The 21818-nt window shown below is 44.8% G+C and overlaps 1 protein-coding gene across 2 annotated transcripts in view; it reads left to right on the plus strand.

The window, feature by feature from the left end:
• The window catches only part of DPYSL3 (dihydropyrimidinase like 3), a 112186-nt gene that overhangs the window by 35838 nt on the left and 54530 nt on the right, over positions 1 to 21818 (plus strand). Inside the window, exon 1 of one of the 2 annotated variants that reach the window (XM_004420012.3) lies at positions 18365 to 18554. The exons of the other annotated variant lie outside the window; for it this stretch is intronic. Within the exon in view, the coding sequence (XP_004420069.1) occupies positions 18516 to 18554 (39 nt within the window). The 5' untranslated portion in view covers positions 18365 to 18515. Of the gene's footprint in view, positions 1 to 18364; positions 18555 to 21818 lie in introns of those variants that run through there. 2 annotated transcript variants of the gene reach the window in all.

Raw genomic sequence — 21818 nt, forward strand, 5'->3', positions numbered from 1 at the left:
AAATTTACCTCAATCTGTTTTGTTGTGCTCTTGTTAGAGAGTTCCTGTCTTAAAGTTGACCCTGTCATTTTTTTTCTTTTGCCTGGTAGTAATGTATGAGTGTCTGTGCACCCACATCTGCCCCTTTTGTGTGGACAGCAGGTAAGAATCAGTGCACTTGATATCTTTTTGGGTTCTGCCAAGATCATAATGGTTCCTTTTTGTCTGAGAAATGCCTCTACGTTCATGTGGGTGGGCTCCTTGCAGCCATGTTTATGTCGTGCTTCCTCCTTCCCTTCTCTGTAGGTGATTAGATTGTAGGGTAACAACAGACTCGTGCAGAGCCAATCAGATTCTTTCCAATTGGGAATTGAAACCAAGAAATACTCATTTTGTTCTCTCAGTGTCGTTAGAACAAAGAAATATGGAGTGGCCAAATGTTTAGTGAAAAAATGTAGCTAATGTAAATACAGTCAAGTGAATGACTGTGAGGCCTCAGAAGGTAAAAGACTGTGGCTGACAGATCCTGATTCCAGCCTGACTGGATGCTTACACTTGAATCTTTTTAATATAGTCCCTCTTTTTTTTTTTAATTATTTTACTGAGATTGTTATATTTAACTTTTTAACAAGGTGTTTTCACTGAGTCAACCCAAATGATAGCCTGTTAAAATGCAAATGAGTCCATCCAAAACTTTTTGCCACCCCAACCAATCCATTGACCTTGAGGATTCTGCTCTCAAGTTGGGTTTACATTTGGTTTGAGTTTGTTTAGGTATGTAAGTATACACGTGGGAACGCATGCATGTATGGATATATGTATGTTGGCATGTATTCCTCCAAGGCAGTCTTTCAACACACGTCTCATAAGTGCCTTCATCTAAATGCTAGGCACTATACTGCCACTGGGGATACAATGGTGAATAAACAGAGCCTCACTCTCAAAGAGCCTCAGGAAGATGGCCAACAAAACAGATAATTATACTCTATAAGTTCAGTGCTGGAGGTCAGTAGAGGCTCTGAGAGGCACCATGGAGCACTGAAAAGATGTCAGGGAAAGCTTTCTGGAAGAGATAATGCTTGAGCTGAGTCTTAAAAGATTGTTTGGAATTTCCCAAGTTAAGGGGACAATCGTTTCAGGCAAAAGATATGATTATGGGCAAGAGCTGGGAGGCAAGAAACGACATGATATGAGAGAGGAACTCCTGGTTCCTAGGTTACTGAAACATAAAGTGCAAGTCAGGGCTGAAGAGAGATGAAGCCACAGAGATGAGCAGAGGCCAAGTGTGAGGAGTTTTGTACATCAGATTAAGAATCGTAGACTTGGGCCGGCCCGGTGGCTTAGCGGTTGAGTGCGAGTGCTCGGCTACTGGCGGCCTGGGTTCGGATCTAGGGCGCGCACGGACGCACCGCTTCTCCGGCCGTGCTGAGGCCGCGTCCCACATACAGCAACTAGAAGGATGTGCAGCTATGACATACAACTATCTACTGGTGCTTTGAAGGGGAAAAAAAGGAGGAGGATTGGCAATAGATGTTAGCTCAGAGCCGGTCTTCCTCAGCAAAAAGAGGAGGATTAGCATGGATGTTAGCTCAGGGCTGATCTCTCTCACAAAAAAAAAAAAAAAAAGGAATCGTAGACTTTAACCTGAGAGTACTGGGGAATGATTGGAGACTCACATACAGGTAAGTGAGGAGGTGACATTTAAGATGAGACCTGAATGATAAGAAAGACCTAAACTCGTTGAGGTTGATCCAGGCAGAGGGAGCAGACGGTGCAAAAGCACCAAAGACCGAGGCCCAGGTTTCTGGTAAAAGACCAGGTGAAGTGAGGTATCACCAGCTGAGCTACAAAGCATTGGAGAAGGTGCAGAAGGTTCTGGATCTATTTGAGATATGCTGAGTGTTCCAGTTTGCCTATGAGAAAGGGACATATCATAAGACAAAGATTAACATGCAGAAGGTTTTTTAGGGGATGCTCTTAAGATCAACACCAGTGGATAAGAAGGGAGGGGAAGAGAATGGAGGGGAGGGGAGGAGAGGGAAGAGGGAATATGGAAGAGGGAAGGGAAGGGAAGAATGCAGCCTCATTAGAAATTTCAGCTGATCCTGCAGGGATATCTGAAGAGATGATGAACCTTCAGCTCTGTCCTGAGGTGGGATAACAGCATCAGGCCTCAACTTCTCATTGGTATCATTGGCTGTGGGCCACCCCCCCAAGGCAATGTCATTTCAGGCAAAAGGTGGATCTGCTTAGCTGAAGCAATGTACAAGCTTGGCTGACAACTGAGAGCCTCTGCCAGTGGTGCTTGCAGCAGCTGGGATCATAAGCCCATTATTCCCAAAGGGAGATCTGGGCGGTGTGCCACAAGGTCCAACACAGTGGAGTTGAGGCGCCTGGGGATCACTCAGATGGAGACGTTCCACATGCATTTGGATATATGAGCTTGAAGCTGAGGGAAGAGGTCTGGCTAGAGATAAGGACTGCGAGGCAATATCATATCAGGGGTGAGACTGCGTGACCTTTTGGGTGTTATGTGCCCTTTTGAGAATCTGAGGAAAACTAGAGACTCACCCACCCCAGAAAAAATGTGCAAAAATATATACCCACAGAATTTGTTTGGCTCTTTTTGGACTGGGTTCACTCAATAACACTCTGTACCTTGGGCAACATCATGCAGTATTTTAATTAATCTGATTAATCCAGCTTCTTGGAGCATTCACAGAATATCAGGTATTCTCCATGTATTTCACCTAATCCTCATACCATATATGTTAACCATATCATCCCCGTTTTACAGAGGAGGAAACTGAGTTTAAAGGAGCTCAGCCAGAGGCACCACACTTAGTACATGGCAGGGCTGGAATTGAAACACCAGTCTGTGTGACTAGCCGAGTTGGATTCCATTTTTGAGCTCCATGGTGGGCTCTCTTTGCTCCCACTTTGGCACCATCAGGTTAACAATGGATTCTTGCCAAATAGGGATGAAAGCAAGGGGACTCAGGGACCAGTCAAGCGGGTGTATTGATACCATCCTCCAGCAGCCACCAGTGATGCAGAGGCCTGCATTGTTGCGGAAGGAGAATACTGCGGGCCTTAGGCAGACCCCTCCAGAGCAGGTGGCTGACCAAGGCTGCCAGGGTGTGGTGTTAGCTTGAGGGTGCCCCAGTGGTCATAGGAGTTTAGGTGGGGGGAGAGGAGCAGCCAGTCCCCCATTTTGTCCCTAGTGGTGGGTGATTGGCTGCCTCAGATATTTTTCTCTCGTATTGATGTAGTCATGGAAAATAGAGAGTCTGCCTTGAGTTCTCAAGTTAATTGGCTAGTTATTTTCTATTTTATTTGAAAAAAAAAAAGTCATTTGAGTGTCATTAGCTCTGTTCATACTTCCAAGAGTTTTTACCATCTTTTTATACTAATTAATGAGAAGTCAAACAGCAAGATCATAGTAAATTTGTCATCACAAAGTTCATGAGTCAAATCGGCCTTCTTTATCTGAGTGAGATCTTTTACAACAAACTTTGTATTAAAGTGGTTTCTTATGAGAATGCTTCACAGTTCCAAGGTTTTAAGTGAAGAGACCTCAGATCCTATTAAAACAAACTTTCAACGTTACAAAAACTTAGGGGGCTTAGAGATGCTCAACTTTATGGTGACAAAATAGTGAATAAATAGAGATTCACCTTAAATTCTATAATAAATGTATAAATATTCAGTAACCTTTTCCCTCAAAGCTACCCCTGCAAGTGATTTCCACAGTTTCTCCTTGGAAAAAGAAAGTGGCCCCCAACTTTAACTTGAATTTTAATTAAGGCTGAGTCAAAGATATGTGGGTGTTTATAATAATTATTTTCCACAGTGGCATTAACTTGAAACCCTCATTACAACAGAACCGTTGTTCTTCTAACTAGCATCTTCTTATACATTACTTTCCCTCATGCTGTAGAGAATCCCCAAGAAGTGTATAAAGTAGGCTGGTTTCAATGACAAAATGTGTTCATCTCTCTTGTCAGCAATACCTTGGGGTGTTTGGAGGTCATTGCACAAAAATTATTTGTGGCCATGAAGTAATGAAAATAGGACTTGGTTACTTGTTAAAATATGAGTTAGTTAATTATGCATACCTTTTTGGAAGATGCTCAGTATACTGTACTTTATGTCCACAAAGTCCTTATCTAATTTGGTGTATTAGGGCGGCAAGATTAGGATTTGACTGGGGGCTGGGTTGGGCAGAGGTTTTCCATTTTCCATCCGCTCACTGTTACAGGGAATCCAAAATCTGTTCCTTTAATCGCTCTGTGCTATAACGATATATACCAGCAACACCTTTTAAATGAATCAACTATCTTTCTGCCTCGTGAGTCCTGTTCCTTCATGTTTGTGTCAGCATATCCACTCAGCTTTTCTACTGACCCATTTTATAGATGAGGCAAGTAAAGCTTAGAAGGTTTTTCAGACTATTAATTTCAAAGTCAAATAATTTGAAATGAATTTGGAAAACCTAACAGTTTTTCTCATTTCAGTCTCTGGTTCTTGCCTCTTACGGTCATTGTCTCCAGTGAGAAATTAGTACCTGGATCTTCAAAACTAACCAAGCACTCTGCTTGGTGCCAGGTCGGCATTTAATATTGGGCGTCTTGAGGTCAGAAATCCAGGGTTTCATTTGGGATAAGCGTGTAGAGCTGACAAATCCAACAAAGAAGTACTCGTTTGTTGACACACCAGTGTATGTGCAAGAGGTGCCTGTTTTTCACTCACTGCTCCTTTGGGAATTTGCTCAGAGAAACCTGTGACTAGACCCTCAGGCATATGTCTCTGCCATTCCTACGTCTCTGAAAAGATAGGGAGCCAGAGGCTGATGAGGCCCTATGGCCCTGGAGCATTTGCTATAGTTAAGCACAGGAAACCAGAGGAAAAAAAACAAAAGACATGTAGCCAAAGTCCCTTCCTGGAGACAGATGGGAAACCTGGAAAACATAAACTGGGGTTGCAGCCTTGCACTTGGGGGTTGGCTTGCTATTCTGAGCCTCCATCCAAGAGTGAGTCTTACATCCCTCATTTGGGAATGAGCTGTTGTGCCATATAGGGAGAGATCTGAATCCAATGACATATGTTTCCATTCAGCCCAAGGGTGAAACTGACTGCCCTTAACCATAGATTCATCAGCTCCAGTGCGTATTCTCAAACAGGCTTTTAACAGAGGGTCCGGTAGTTCTGAGATTCAGTCTGTGGTTTAGGGCCCAGTTGGGGGTTGAGTGGGTGTGGGCTATGGAGGAGGTAGTTCCCTGGAGATAACTCCCTGCCCTCTCAATTCTGAACAGGCACCAGAGACTGAAACAAAAGAATTGTTTCAGAAAAGAACAACCCTCACCTTTGAGACACACAGTCCCTATTCTCTAGTCTAAATAACTCAGTCTCCAAATGGTCTGATGTCAGAAATTCAAATGACTGTAAGCCAGGCAGGTGGCGTAAAAACATGGAAGCCAACCCCATGTAAAGGAAGAGGAAGCAGCAGGCATGGCTGATTGGAGAATCCGTGTTCCGTCCAAAGGGCAGCCAGTATTCGACTCCAGCTGATGGGTACTAAAGTGGGTCCAGAACTGCCGAATTTTCCAATTTTTAAAGAAATCTAAATTTGAGTATGAAATCCATACATTTTTAAATACTAACTAAATAAAAATGTCACTCTCTGTAAATATTCATTTAATATCAGCCTCACTGTCGCAGATTGGGTTTCCTGGAAGGCAGATTCTGAGAAGGGGAGCAGGTTGCAGGAAGTTTATTAGGGAGTGTCCCTGGGGTCCACATCTGTGGAAGAGAAGGGAACAATCGGATTGGGCAGAGGGAGAAGTCGAGCTGTGATGTGGTCTTAACAAAGGCTTCCGCTGGCCTTACCGGCCTGAAACTGGGCTAACCCTTTAGAGTTGTTGCCCTTTTGTGGCTAGGAGGCCAGGCCTCTGTATGCTCACATTAACCAATTATTGGATCAGGCTGCCCTTGCGAGTGTGGGTACCTTAGACAAGGGTAGTTTCCAGAAAGGGCTAACTGCTGAGAGTTGAGAGCACCTGGGGGAATGAGCCTTTCAGTCCTGAAGAGGGAGCTGTGTGGAGCTTCACAGGATCTACAGACCACTCCTTGCACTGCTCAGATTCACTTCTTTGTGTAAGTTCTGGGAGCAACAACTCCAGGATTTAGGTGTGCCTCTTCTCTTGGGGGTCTCAGGGCTTCTCTTCCCACAGCTGGTCTTAGGGCCACAATAATACTCATTATTATTCTCTACTAACTATTCTAGATCTTCCTCATTCTTAGCTAACTCCTTTGCTGGTCCAGGTAGTTTACTTGGTGTTGGGACATGGACCCTCATCTCTGAGAGGTCATAGTCCCTGGTCAGCATCTCCTTCTCAGGTTAAGGCTGATGTACTTATCTGTTTACCATCAAGATTGGGCAAGGTGGTACCCAAAAGAACCCATGTGGATCGCAAGGGCCTCATACATACTCCTTCCTGCTCCCATTGTGTAACAGCAGTCCTATCTCCTCCTGATAATCAGGGTCTTACAAGGATGCTGACTCTCCTTCTTGCCTGTTTAGTCCCTAGGCACAAAGAACCCAAAGTGCCCCGTAGCAACTGTGACTTATAGTTCAATAGGACTTTTGCGGTGCCCACTGGTGGAAGCATTTCCCCTTTGGGGAAAGGACACTAAATAACCCACAGTTGCAGGGATGTGAAGCACATATTCCCAGTCGGGTCCCTGGGAGTGAAGGTAAAAGGGTTACTCCTGTTTCTTCCCCGTGGTTCGTGGACCCATGTGTTCTTCCTTTTGGGACACAGCACCATATAAAGGACATTGATTTAAAATGTACAGTGCAGCCTGGAGGACGGTTCCTTATTCTTGCAAGGAATCCTCTCTGAATTGGAGCTTCAGTTGTGCCTTCAATAGGCCATTTCTCCACACTCAGGATGGCAGCTTCTGGGTGATGTGGTATGTGATGTAACTAGTGGATCCTGTGATCACGTGGCTTTTCTTGCATCTCATTTACTATTAAACAGGTCCCTTGGTCTGATGTGATATTATGTGGAAACCCATGCCAGTGCATCAAACCCTCCTTAAGCCCTCAAATAGTAGTGTTGACAGAGGCCCCAGCAGCAGAAAAGGCAAATCCATACCTAGAATATGTGTTCATTTCTGTAAAAATGAATCACTGTGACTTCCAGTGTGAAAGGGGTCCCATGTATTCAACTTGGTACCAAGTGGCTGTGTGTATGTTTGAAGGATGGGGCCATGCTGGGGAGGCAGTGTTGTTCTCTGTTGCTGGCAGGATGGACATTTGACAGCACCAGTAACTGGATCAGCATTGATGAGTGGGTGTTGGGTCCCTGCATAGCCTCTATCCCTGTCACTGTGTCTACTCCATTCATGTGCCCATTGTACCAGTATTGGGGTGGTTGATGACAGAGGGTGACTGATATCAGCTGACTGAGTCATTTTGTCTACCTCACTGTTTAGTGCCTTTTCTGTGATGGGTGCTCTCTGGAGAGCATTAACATGTAATACGTATATCTTCACTCTTCGTGCGCACTCCATATGCTTCTACCCAAGGCCTCCTTTTCCTTGGTCTTTTAATCTTTCCCCTTCCTGCCTAGGACACTTTGACACTGCCTGGAGTCTATATATAATCTAGAGCCTCTTTTCTTTCCAAAGTGGATGACTGGGTGCACTGTCTGAAATTCTGGCCATTTGGGAAGAGATCTCCTCACAATTGTCTTTCAACACCATCCCTGAGTGGGATTATCATGTAGCCATGGTCTATTTTCAACTTGCTCTACATACCAAGCCAACCCATCTGGAAACCAGGCTTAGGGTTTTTCCTCCTCCATCAGCTGATCATAAAGGCCGTAGGTGTATGCCAGGAGAAGGGTACTAGGCAAAGTAATGGATGACATGGGAGACTGGACTACCTGCTTAGGTAGTTTACTTGTGGCCTTCAGCCCTTCTCATGGTCAATCTTGGATGTATCACTTTCATCTTACAGTGAGTTATTGTTAGGCCAACCTGATCTTATGACTTGTTGAGTCTGATAGAACTCAGCTCGTGATGGACATTTCTGGCTGCATGGTCACTTCATGACCCTGGTCCAGCCTTCAGTCTCTAGCAGGGTCCAGTAGCACTCAAGGACCTATTTTTCAAAGAGTGCCTAATTCTCTTGCTCCAGAGTCCTAGGAATGAAAATTGTGATACTTCTATTGGGACTTGCATAATCTCCACGTGTTAACTTTTCCCACCGCAGATACCTCCAATGCCATGGGACTTACTGAGTTGTAAATCCTGAGGACTGTTTGCACTGCACCTGGATCTGTTGCAGAGCCCTTTCCTGCTCCAGGTGCCACTCAAAGCTGACAGCCTTTCATGTATATGGGCTGCAAAAGTATTTCCAGGTACACAATATGTTGTCTCTAAAACCTAAAGAGGGCTGCCAGGTTTTGTGCTTCCTTAATTGCAGGGGGAGTTGCCCAATGAAATAATTTGTCCTTTACTCTAGAGAAAGTGTCATGGCATGCTCTAGTCCACTGGACTCATAACATTTTACTGAGATTTCAGGCCCTGAATCTTTGTAGACTTTATCTCCCGCTCTCTAGAGTTCATGTGTCCTTACCAAAGCCTTTAATGTACTTGTCACTTCTTGCTTATCTAGTCAGATTTGCATGGTGTCATCCATAGAGTATACTAGTGGGCTACTCAAGATGTCTAGACAGTCTAGATCTTTCCAGACTATATTATGATGGAGGAAAGGATAATTAACATTGCCTTGGGGTCAAGACTCTTCATATGTGCTGTTGTCTGTTCCAAGTGCATGCAAACTGCTTTTTTTTTTTTTTTTTATAGATAAGAGAGGTAAGGCAACCTTTGTTTGAGCCAGGCTGTGGACTATAATCCAGGAAGGCAGTCTCCACAAAGGAAGAAAGTGTTCCCATGCAAACTGCTTAGATGTCCTTTTCTGATAGGGGTAGAAAAGAACTCATTTGCTAGATCAATGGCTATGTACCAAGTACTTGAGGCCATGACAGTCTGCTCTAGAAAAATATCACAGCAGCTTCAATTTGGGCTATTACTTGATTGAGTTATGCTCTGAGATTTGTCTGGCTTTTGTAGTATCCAGATTAGTGAATTAAATGGCAATATGATGGGGACTATCAGTCATCCTTCAGGTCTTTAAGGGTGTCACTAACCTCTGCCATTCCCTTAGAGTGAAAAATTTTTTAAAAATTTACTATCTTGATTTAATATCTTGGGGTAGGGGTAGGGGTCAGTTTTAGAGCCTTCTACTTGATCTTCCTTACTTGATAGCTTTTACCCCACAGGCTAAGAAATCAGTGTGGAGATTGTGCTGATTGCCATATTTGTGTATTCCAGTTATCAGTGGAGGTCTGTGAAAATGACCACTAGGTGGATCTGTGAACTCAAAGGGTGGAATGTAAGCCAGATCTAGACCAGGAGTCCATTACCTGGCTTCAACATGCCTCCATTCTAACAGAGGAGCTATGATGATGCTTCAAGTCTTGGGGTATCAGTGTCAACTGGGAACTTGTATCCATTGGTCCTCACAATGTTTAGGTACTCCCCTTTCCCAGTTTACAGTGGCATTAGTATATGGCCCAAGGACCCCTTTAGGAAGGACTAGAGGAATCACTACCGTATATACTAGGCAAGGTGTTGCAGGCTCCTTCCACCTGATGCCCCAGCTTCTCTTTCAGTTAACGTTTTGCAAGCCTGAAAACTGGGCTTCAGATCCAAGAAATTGGGCAAGGGATCATGACTTTTTATTAGAGTGACTACCCTCAGCCTCCTGATCATCAATCCTTGATTCACTTTGATTACTACCTATTTTAGTTTCCCATCGCACTGTAACAAATTGTTAATCACTTAGAGGCTTAAAACAATACCGAGTTATTCTCTTACAGTTCTGTTAAGTTAGAAGTCTAAAATGGGTATTATAGGGCTAAAATCAAGGTGTCAGCAGAACTGCAAACCTTCTGGAAGCTTTATCCAAGAATGTATTCCTTACCTTTTCCAACTTCTAGAGGCTCCCCACATTCCTTGGCTCATGGCCACATCACTCTGACCTTTGCTTCCTCATCACATCTCCCTCTCTCTCTGAGCCTTCTGCCTCCCTCTTATAAGGACCCTTGAGATTACATTGGGCCTACCTGGATAATCCAGGATAATTTTCTCACATCAAAACCCTTAACTTAATCACCAAGTCCCTTTGTCATGTAAAGTAACATCTTCATGGGTTCTGGAGATTAGGACAAGGACATTTTGGGGGGACATTATTCTGCTTGCTACAGTTCCTTTCTAGGCGACTTCCATCTATCTTGCTCATAGGGGCAGCAACTATCTATTAACCATCTCCATAACTCTTCAGGTCAGGCCTTCCTGGCTATTACTCTCACCTTGGCAATCATTATGACAGTTACATCCACCTGGTTTCTGACAGTTACGTGCTGCCACCTGCCTCTATTGTTTCAGAGTCCTAAGTGAGCCTAATTCTGTGACTCATTTCCTACCATCAATCCTGACCTAAAAAGAGATCAAATAATATTTGCTAAATTTATGCGTGCATCAATGAATAAATGAATGAAATAAAATTTCATCACTTGTGAATTTATATTGACTCCCAAGTTCAGTCCCCACCACTTCTCAAAAAACATACAGTTCTAGCTCCCTAGTTTTCTTTCATGGGAATTTCAATTGAATGGCATGGTACAAAAGTGGTTTTAATAAGAAAGGGAGCTACTCCTATGGGGAATTGAATATACATAAGCTTATACCCACAGCTGACCCTAGATAGTACAAATCAAAATAATATGCACTGGGCTGCCTTCTTTCCCCGTCCCACGCACATACATAGCTGCAGGAACCTGGGATTGGTTGTGGGAAAGTAATGCACAGCAACAACTTAAGGAAGATAAAGTCTTTTAAAATTTTCTGAAGTTTAAATAAATCAATCAGACCATAATATCTCTCACTATGATCTTCCAAGGCAAAACTGTCAAGAACTAATGGTAGTATGAATGTAACCTTGTCTGTGTGTCTAATGTGTTGGGCCAGAGATGGAGATGAACACACAGTAATTTCTCTCTCCCTCCCAACTTTACCCTGTAACCTTAGCCAGGGTGGCCCTGCCTGTGGCTTTGAAATGAGCTGCCAAAGCTCTCCAAAGCTTATGGAGAAGGCCAGAAACCTTCAGAATCATCTTCTGAGGAAATAAATGAGAAACTCTATCCAGGGAGGAGGAGGTTTGCACACCTTGCTCATGCTGGTATAAGTTTTATTTTGGAATAAGCCCGTGGGAATATTTTTTCGTAGCTATAATTTTTAAAAAAAAATTTGGCTTACGTGTATCAAGGGTAGGATTGTTTGTCAGGTTATTTCTGTGTACTCAATATGTAAACATCTAATAATAGCACCACTTTGATTTTCATTCTGGGACACTGGAAGTACATGACTAAGATTTCCTTTGTTTAAAACGTAGGTAAAATTAATGGACCCAAATGACTTAACGGGCAGTTCTGAGATTAAATGTTTATTTATTCACATTAGAATAGCTTATATATTTCACAAAGGCCTTGTATGTGGATTTTGCCCCTTCAAAACTCTTTTGTATTTGTGTTGGGACTATTTTTTTCTCCATCCTTCAAATCAAGACCAGGGGGAAATGTTTTGCCATATTAATATAGCAAAATGTAAATTTGTTTTTAAAAAGTAGAAAATATTTTCAGTAGTCAAACTGTGTAAATGGCTAAGCACTTACTTCAGATATTTTGGAGATTAAAAGGAAGACAGAAAATATTCTTGACTTCCTCCTCTATTCAGTTAATTTTTCCCCATTGATAGACTGTTTCACACATTATAAAAGAGCTGGAGACTACAAAGATAAATAAGACATAGTCCCCACATAAACGAGTTTAGCAAAGAATAATCAGAACGTTAAAAGTAATGGTAGGAATAGCTGCCAGCTAAGTAACTTACTTTGTGCTAAGAGCTTTACATGAATAATCTTATTTAATCTTCAGTGTGTTCTCTGTCCTTTACTACCCTGTACACGTGTGCCCCCCTTCTCGCTTAACCAGCTTGGATCCCATGCCTCATGCTCATTCCCTTGAGTTTCTCTTTCCCTTCTCAGCACTCATCCAGCAAAACCCTCGATAAATTCCACATCCTACCTACCCTATACCTGTGTGTGTATTGCTGTGTGTGGCTGGAGGAAAACCCACAGCCGGGTTTACAGGTCTCTTTTTAAATTCATGGCCACTAGCTGAAGGGAATCCTTAGTGCTGCCAGATCATCACACCTTATTTCCCTAGTCCCTTTACTAGCCTAGAAAATGATTTCATACCAACTCCTCTCCCTTCTAACCTCTGATACCTTCTCTCTCAAACTGTCTTAGCTGATGGCGGAGAAAATAGACACAATCAGAAGAGAACTTCCATAAACTCTCTCCATGACATTTACCTAGTTCCCTGTCTCTCTGCCAATACTATACTCTCTCGTTAGTTACTGTGGAAGACTCATCCTTGCTCCTTGCTAAGGGCAAGCCCTCCGTTTGAACACTAGATGTCACCTGTGTTGCCTATTCAAGAAACACATAGCAATTGTCCCATTTCTCTCATGCCTCATGAAGTTTCCTTACTGCATCAGCCCTATCAGCATACAACCATGCTGTTATTTCTCTTGTATTAGATTCCACTTTCTCTGCTAGTTACTGCTCCGTTTCCCTGTCCCCATTGCAATAAAACCCCTTAAAAGAGTGGTCTATATTAGATGTCTCTAATTTCCACTTTGATTTTTTCTTAGAAACACTCCCATCAGTTTTTACCCCCACAGCTTCATTAATACTGCTCTGGCACACATACACACATAGTAGGTACTCAGTAAATATTGCTTGAATAATTTAATATATGCTCACAAAAAACCACTGAGAGGTAGTATTAAGATACTCATTTTGTAGGTGCTCTGGTCAAGGTCCTCAGTGACCTCTACAGTGTTTTCCTGCACTGATTAATTCTCACTTCTCATCTTCCCTGAACTTTCAACAGCATTTAGCAAAGTGAACACATTCTGCTTTTTGAAATAGTTTTGTTTCTTGACCTTCAGAGCACCGTACTCTCATGGTGTTCCCTCTATCTTATTGACCACTCTGCTTCTTTTCCTGGTTGCTTGCTTCCCCTCGGGATGCTTATTTACCTCAGCTCTCTTCTCTGTCTACATTCACTTCTGTGGTCTTCTCATCTAGCATTATTTAAATAATACCTAGAGGCTGACAACTCCCAAATTTCTATCTCTGGCCCAGATCTTCCCTTAGATTTCCAATCTTGAATATCCACCTGCCTGCTCAGCATTTCACTTGGAAGTTTAATAGGAATGTCCACAAACATATTCCTTACCTTTTTCCCAAATCCCATTTCTCCCACAATTTTCCCTATCTCAGTAAAATACATCTTCATCTTTTGAGTTGCTCAGGCCAAAAAATTTGGTGTAATTCTTTTTTTTTGTGTGAGGAAGATCAGCCCTGAGCTAACATCCATGCCAATCCTCCTCATTTTGCTGAGGAAAACTGGCCCTGGGCTAACATCTGTGCCCATCTTCCTCCACTTTATATGGGATGTCACCACAGCATGGCCTGACAAGTGGTGCATCGGTACGCGCCCGGGATCTGAACCCCGGCTGCCAGCCGCGGAGTGGGCACACTTAACCGCTGCGCCACAGGACCGGCCCCTAGTGTAATTCTTGATTCCTCTTTTTCTCACATTCCAGTCAAATCTATCAGCAAATACTGTTTGCTTTGCTTTGAAATAGATCCAATATCTGACCATTTCTCACGGCTTCCACTGTTACCAATTGGTCCAAGCTACCATCATCTCACCTGGCCTTCTGTGACCCTTGTATGTAAATTTCACCCCATCCTCAAGACACTGAAATGACTTTCACCTCCCCGTCCTTGGTTTATTTATCCTCAGTGCACTTGCCACCATTTTAAACACTATGAACTGTATTTTTTTACTCTTGACTTGTCTCTAGAATGTAAGCTTCAAGAGAGCAGGGATTTTTGTCTATTTAACACCAATATTAGTTTATTTGTATCCCTAGTGCCTAGGTACCCATAGTAGGTATTCAATAATATTAATTGAATGAATTAACACAAAAATACTGTAAGGTAGGTAATAAGACCCTCGTTTAGAGATGACGAAACCAAGGCTCAGAAACTTGAAATAATCTGCTGATGGCCATAGAAATAGGAAGTGGGTATGGATTGAGGTTCCTCTACTCCCGAGTCTGGAGTCTTCAACAGTACACCATTCTGGATTCTAGTCCATAGTCTTCTCTCTGAACTCAGTTAAATTTTTTTTTTTTAGAAATTCCGTAAATTAACACAAGGCTTTTGATCTTCCCATATACTGTGATGGCTGCTCCTTTGAAAGCCACAATTCTCTAATCAGTGCTCAGGGAACAAGTCTATTCTACTGAGCCATCTTTGGCCCATGTGTTGCTTGCAATTTTGTAACTGTATCATATTAGTGAAGTGATTCCTCACCATCTTGGATTCACCTGCTCTGAAATCTAGAATCAGGAAAGTCTAAGAAGCAAAAATATTCTTAAATGTGGATTCTAACCACATACCCTTTAGTTACAGGAAAGTTCTAATTCCATCTATTTACTCTATCTTCAGACACAATTTAAAACATTCTTACGTTCACTCACCTAATAATTACTGAGCAATTGTGAGGGAGATCAGCCCTGAGCTAACATCCGTGCTAATCCTCCTCTTTTTGCTGAGGAAGACCAGCTCTGAGCTAACATCTATTGCCAATCCTCCTCTTTTTTTTTCCTTTCCCAAAGCCCCAGTGGATAGTTGTAAGTCATAGTTGGACATCCTTCTAGTTGCTGTATGTGGGATGCGGCCTCAGCATGGCCGGAGAAGCGGTGCGTCGGTGTGCACCTGGGATCCGAACCCCGGGCGGCCAGTAGCGGAGCGCGCGCACTTAACCACTAAGCCACCGGGCAGGCCCAGCAAGGCCCTATTTCATGCACTCAGGGCACAGCGGTAAATAAAACAGACACATTCCCTGCCCTCAAGGAGCTTACATTTTAATGGTGGGGAAAAGGATAGTACTCAATAATAAATTAATAGTACCATGAAGATAAATAAAGCACAGAAGGGGGTGGAAGGGATAGGTGGTACTCTTTTGACTCAGGATATAAAGTAAACTCCATGAGATCTGGGACATCATCATCATCATCATCATCATCATTATTCACCTCTGTAACATTAGCACCTAGGAAAATAATAGCATGTAGTAAGCACAAGGTAAATATCGTGTGGATATTTTGAGAATGATTGAATGAATGAATGAATGATGGTGAAGAAGACAGCCCAATTAGGAAGTTACTGCAGTAGTCCAGGTGATAGCTGATGGTGGTGAGACACAGGGAGAAGCTTTGCAAATGGAGAGAAGAGATCATAATCTGGATCTATTTAAAAGACAGAACCAATAGTATTTCCTGACAGATTGGATATGGAGTGTGATTGAAGGAGAGAAGTCAAGGGTGATGTCAAACTTTTGGCCTGAGCAAAGGACAAAGTAGCCTTGATTGAATGTAGAATTCTACTGATGTGGCAGGTTTGGTGGCCAAAATTAAGTTTCTTTGGGACCATCAATTAAGTTTCTCTGTGTCTCTCTCTTCCTCTCTCATAGTTTCCTGAGATACTTAAAGCCAAGTGCTGCTGTGTATCCAAGGAAAACCATTCAGAGTCGTTCTCCTGTGGAAAACATCCATGCTGGTTCCACTCTTCATTCTCTTGGCCAGACACAGAGGCATCCTGTGTTGATGGCTGCCTTTCTTATTCCTTGACTAGAAAAGCACAGCCAAAGAAGGCTTTTTCCTTCAAACTCATCTTAGACACTTTATTTTGATTTAAGAAAGAGAAAGATGACTGAAGGGGACGAAAGAGGGAAAAAATAGTGTTTGTTGTACATTTCTGATTTTGACAACAGCTTGAACCAATTAGCTGGTTATTACGCATTCCTGTGCATGGCTTGTCACAGGAGTGTGATCCGGAGAGACACATCACAAGTCCTATTCTGCGTGGCCTGTTGCATGCAAACCTGACCTCAAATAGTTTAACCAAGTCTTCTAATTTGAAACAACACACACACACAAAATCATCAAGCGATCAAAAATATGGTATAAATTTATTTAGTAGAAAGTGTTCTGGATTATAATAACGATAACAGAGGAAATAATTAAGATGCAAAAAAGGCAAGGAAACCCATGAAATTAAAAAAAAAGGGGCAGTGGTATTTCTTTAGGATTGTAAATATCCCCTACATATTTTTGCTTTTCTTAAGAAAAACTTGCAATATTCCTTCCAGCAAGTTTGGGGCAGTAAAATCTATGAGAAAGATTCAGAGAGAGCTCTGCACAGCTTCATAGTATGTAGTTAATTTTCTTTTTACTCTGTTCTAAATATAATCCTGCTCATTTGCATGCCAATCCCCAGAATGCTTTATAATTTCACAACTCTTGGCTAGTGGTCTCGGCATTTAAGCTTTAAGAACAAAGCAAAATGTTTAGGGCGTGCCTTTCATTTCAGCCTTTTTTTCCCCCTGTGCTTTGCAGAAGAGTACAGGGAGGTGACCTTTGCCTGGCATTCATTCTCCTAGCCAGAGTATCACAGAAATAAAGTGGAGACTGCTGTGGACTTTTCCTGTGAAGACTGCTTCAGTCCAGTTACCCATGAATAACCGGTGGCTAAGATTAACTCACTTGAGGGAGTGTTTCAGGGGGGTTAGTCTGCCCTTTGATTATGTGACCAGGCTGGTACATTTCAGGTTTATGGAAAGCCCAAGCTGGAGTATTCTGTACTTTCTTTCTGTGGATGCTTTATATAGCTTCTCTATTGCAAAGGAAGCCTTCAATTTAATGAAAAGATGTCCCAAAATGTGGTCAGTGGCCTGCCTTATAGAAATGTGAATTCAAGATCTGTAACAGACCTAGTCATGCTTAGTGACATCTCCAGAATTTCTATGTAGTAGGGCATTAGGATCACAGTTGAGGAGTGGGGATGGTAGGAGACTTGTCTGGAGAGAGTTTTAGAGTTTTTGCATAGCAAGCCATTTTTGTTGTTGCTATTTGAATAGCATGTTTGGGATTATTTTTCAGGAGAGCTGAGGAGGCCCTCCTACCCCGACCACCACTCAGTCCCCACCCACAGTGGCCCCTCCAAGTATATCTCCCTTGGCCGTTTAAGTTTAGCGAGTAGCTAAAGGACAATCTATTCCAGCGCCGAAAGCCTATGTTTTTGCTAATACGATATTGACCTTTGTCAGCTCTGCCTAAAGTAAACTCGGGGTTGCAAGCGGCGCGCATGGTTCACTACCGAGGGAGCCAGAGTGGCGCGGCTCAGAATCCATGGCTGCACACCGTGACGGGCCAGGGCTTTTGCCTTCCCACTACAGGTGTTTTCCACTCTATTCACAGAGCAGCGTTAATGCTCTTCCTTCAATTCTGAGAGCCAGGCAGTGGAGTTCCTTTAAAACATTCTATTTTGAGAATATTTTTAAAATGCAGAGAATGGTTGATGTTAACTGACACGGTGCCCCTCGCAGCCCTCCGAGAATGAGTGGTTGCTTCACGTTTTCTGATACGTATTTGCATGGTCTCAGGATAGCAGCGGGCCGGCCAGGCTGCACCAAGTCTGACCAGTTCTCGGCTTTCTGAGGGACGGTGCCGGCTGTTTACACACCGAGCGACCAGATCAGCAGAGGCGGCGCCCAGGCCTTCGCTGTAACAAAGGCGGCGGCCGCCGCCTCCAGCCCGCGCGACGGCGGAGGAGAGCGGGTTCCGGGAGCGAAGTCCGGAGCCGTCTCCTTTCTTAGGTGAGGGTGCTGAAGGTGGGAAATCGGACCAGGGGCTGGTCGGAGGCGTTGGCGCTCTCCGGGGCTTGGCCCGCGAGACCCGGAGCGCGACGCCAGAGCTTCTCCTCCTACCCCCGGGACTGCAGCATCCCCGCCCCGAAAAGTCCCTCGCGCCCCCTGGTGGCTGTGGAGCAGGCTGGCTCCGCCGCACTCGCAAGTCACAAAAAAAGCAAGAAAAAGCAAAAGTGGGTGAGGCAGATGCAAAGAGGAAAATCAATAGGGATAAGAGAGAAGAGGGAGGAGTCGCGGATCAGCCATTCTTGTCTTACCGGGTCCCAGCTGGCACCGCAAAAGAAAAAAAAAAAAGCCCGGGCGTGAACGCGAGTGGAGGAGGGTGTGTGTGGCGGGGGGGTCGGGGGTGAAAGGGGGACCGGGGAGATTTACTATTGTCTCTGGCAGCCGCCGCGGGAGCCCGGGAGGGGGGCGGAGGCGAGAGGAGGCGGCGGCCGCGGCCAGCGCACCATTCGCTCCACCTGATCTCGGGGCGCTGTGCGCTGAGGACGGCGCCGGCGAGCAGGAGCAGAAGGAGGGAGGGAGGCAGCTGCTGCAGCCACCGCCGCCACCATGTCCTACCAAGGCAAGAAGAACATCCCGCGGATCACGGTGAGTCGGGCGCCGGGCGCCTCCGTCTCTCGCTCGCTCGCTGCCCGCTGCGCCGGGCGGGGGCGGCTCGGATCCGCCAGCTTCCCTGGTTCGGTCCCCGGGGAGGGACGGGGACCCGGGTCCGGGGGAGGGGGTGGAGAGCGGCGGTCAGTCTAGCTGGCGCGGCGGGCGCCACCCAGACGGAGCGACCCTGGGGTTTGGGGAAAACAAAACAAAGAGGAAACCCAAACAGTGGCGCAGAGAACTTTGGATTATTTATCCTTCTTTCTCACCACCCGGTAGTTCCCAAATCACGCAGGGCTCATGGCTCTCCCTGGACCCCCGCGCCGCCTGGGGTGTCAGCGTGTGCTGCCCCAGGCGGGGTGTGCTTTTTGTTTAAGGTTCCTTTTGGCGGGGCGGGGTGTGGAGAGATGACACTTTTCCCCAGGGGTACGTGGTAGCCCGACCGCGCGCCTCTCCTAGCTCCAGCCCCGTGGTTCTGGCCCACGCGCCGCAAGGTGGTGGGGTGTCTGGACCCTCCGTCCTCACCTTGTCCCCTTCTTGCCTGCATTCACCCCGATTCATATTTCGGTGCGTCATCTTCGGGACTGGACAGCTAACGTGGCTGTAGCGGGAATGCCCAACTTTTTTGCTCTCGATGCATTTTACATTTTTCATGTCGTTCTCCCCCCATCCCAAGAAAAGGCTGAGTTTTTAGAGCATATTTTAGTTCGCGGTCGCAGGCGCACGCTGTATGCATGCCGTGTCCAACTGCCATTGTGTGCAAGACCGAGCCACCCGCGGCCGGCGGTGTCAGATGCGCTGGGCGAGCGCCTAGGGCGGGGTGGAGAGGGGACCTGCCATTATCAGGTACAGGAGCCGCATCTTCGGCGTCCAGCAAGGAGCTGTAGCGGCAAAATACCGCGCCCCGGCCCGGGATTCCTCCGGGATGCGCTGAAAAGATGCCTCCGAGTGGAAGGGACGTACGACAGGCTGGGGTGGGCATTAAAAAAAAAAGCAAAACAGCAACAAAAAAACACTGACATTTGTTAGTTTAGCACGAAGCAGTGCTGTTGTGCTTTGTCTGTAGTGAATGGGGTGTGTAGTGTGTGTGAAGTGGGGGAATGGGTGGCTACTCCATCTTTGCAAGGCGAACAAAGGAAGTGATCAGCTGGCCCCTGAGAGGCTCTGCAGCTGCCCTAGGGCAGAGCTGTACCTGCTACTGTAGTTAATTTGCCTGGATCCACCAGGTTTTGCTGTGGGCATGGGTGTGTTTGCACTTGTTCCTGTATGCTTGGAACATGCTGTGTGTTTGTGATTGCCATCCAGGACCTTCCCCTCTGCAGGCAGGAGAAAGCTGTTCTTGCCTCTAGAGCACTTTATTGACAAGTGGTATATTTTTATTGCAGCATCCTACCTTTTCCATGCACCTGAACTTCACTCCACACAAGTGTGCCCTACCCTCCCTGCTGTCCATCTGGTCCCAGGGAAGAAACACTCCCCGCCGGGGAAGAGTTGGGATGGGTAGGGAGCCTTTTGCCAGGTAGAGGTGTTGGGTTTAAACCCACCCTCCTTTACCACTACCTGAATACCACTGACTTCACATTATTGAAGAAACATTGTTGGTGTTTTACAATGCACAGTATTTTCTCAGTGCCAGTCATCTTTGCAAAGAGCTGTGGAAGGTATCATAAAAAAAAAAAAAGGCTGATTGGGACAAAAGCTCAATTTGTATACTTACTTCCCTAATTCATGAGGGATGAACCCGGTTCACATGCTGTTACATACTGGAGGTATGCTGCACGTATGCCGCTTGCTTTACATCCAGTATGCGTTTGCCAATTCTCCTGTTTGGGATAAGCAGAAAACAGATTATTTGTGTCTTCCTAGTCTGAAGACTGTGATGGTTCTTTTTCTAGCCTGAGCCTGTGATATCACATTGAGGGCCACGCCCATTCTTCTAGGTATCACTTAAGCCACCTTTAAGGAAAGGTACAGAAATTTAGCCCTGAGAACTTGCCTTAGAAGCCCCCGTAAATGTGGCTGTGCCCTAATCCCAGGGCCGGGTTTGCAAGGGGTTCCCTTTTGTTCCTGCTCGGATGGTCCTCCCTGGGGTGCATTCTTCATTTTCAGTGCGGCTTCCATCCTTTCTCTCTGCGCATGGGGCGTGGCACTGCATAGCAGCCTCTGCCTTGAAGCTGGGGCTGTGTCTTCAGCAGCTGTGGCAGGAATGGACCATGGTTGTGAATTTCTTCAAGCCAGGCTGCCTGGTATTCATTTGTTGAAAGGGTTGTGGAGTCCAGGGGAGAAGAGCGGCATGGCAGGAGGGGGGTGTTGGTCTTTAGGGGCAAGGAATCCATTTGTAGATTTTTCTCATGCTTTGTGTTTGTATTTCCTTGAACAAGGATTCTATTTTAGAATAAAATATTTTTTATATGTTTGCATGTCTATAGATGATTATTATTATCTGCATACTACAAGAGTTGAGATATCCTTCCTAGCTATAGTTAAAAACATAAAAAGATGGACACAGATATACATACACAGAAAATATGATTAAAGATTTAAGTATAACATATATCCCCGACTGTCAATTCTAGTACTTTTTTTAAGAGGTAGGATTATGGAATTTGAATTAAGTTTCCTGTTCTCTCTATATTCCTTTCTGTAAAGGCTGCCCCACCCAGTAGCTAAATGTCACTATAATGTGAGTACTGATGGGGGCAGTCTTTCTTACCATGTACCCTTTGCCTCCCTAGGCACTGCTGGCTGCCACAATTTGGGAGCCACAGTAAGGGCTTGTTTGTTTTTTGTTTCTCCTTCCTCCTAATTTTGTTGCCCTCCAGAGATTAAAGCCTTCTTACTACCCTGTGCTAATTGGTTTCCTGGAGGGGAGGATTTCGCTGTTGCTGGTAGAATTGGCTGGGGCTTTCCCTGTGAGTAGCTCAGGCCTCAGATCTCATTGTGCCTTCTCAGGTCACCTATGTGCATGACTTGCATGTTCTACCTCAACACTAGCCCTTTCTCCTAAGTGTCAGAGACTGGCAGTTTGGGGTGGTGCAGCAGATCAGAGCAGGGACCTGGGATTGTCATCTACCTCTGGCTCCACTGTTTAGCACAGTGTCTGGAACATAGACGCCTGATGATTATCAGTTAGATCAATAAATGAATTAAAATTTGTTCCTAATAAGGCTAGCTAACACCTATTGAGTGTTTATTTTGTGTCAGGTAATGTGCCTTACATGCATTGTCTCATTTAATCCTTGGATCAACACTATCTGAGAG

The sequence above is a fragment of the Ceratotherium simum genome, chromosome 4 (genome assembly GCF_057802395.1).
Source record: "Ceratotherium simum simum isolate JZ-2026a chromosome 4, ASM5780239v1, whole genome shotgun sequence".
NCBI classification, from domain to species: Eukaryota; Metazoa; Chordata; class Mammalia; order Perissodactyla; family Rhinocerotidae; genus Ceratotherium; species Ceratotherium simum.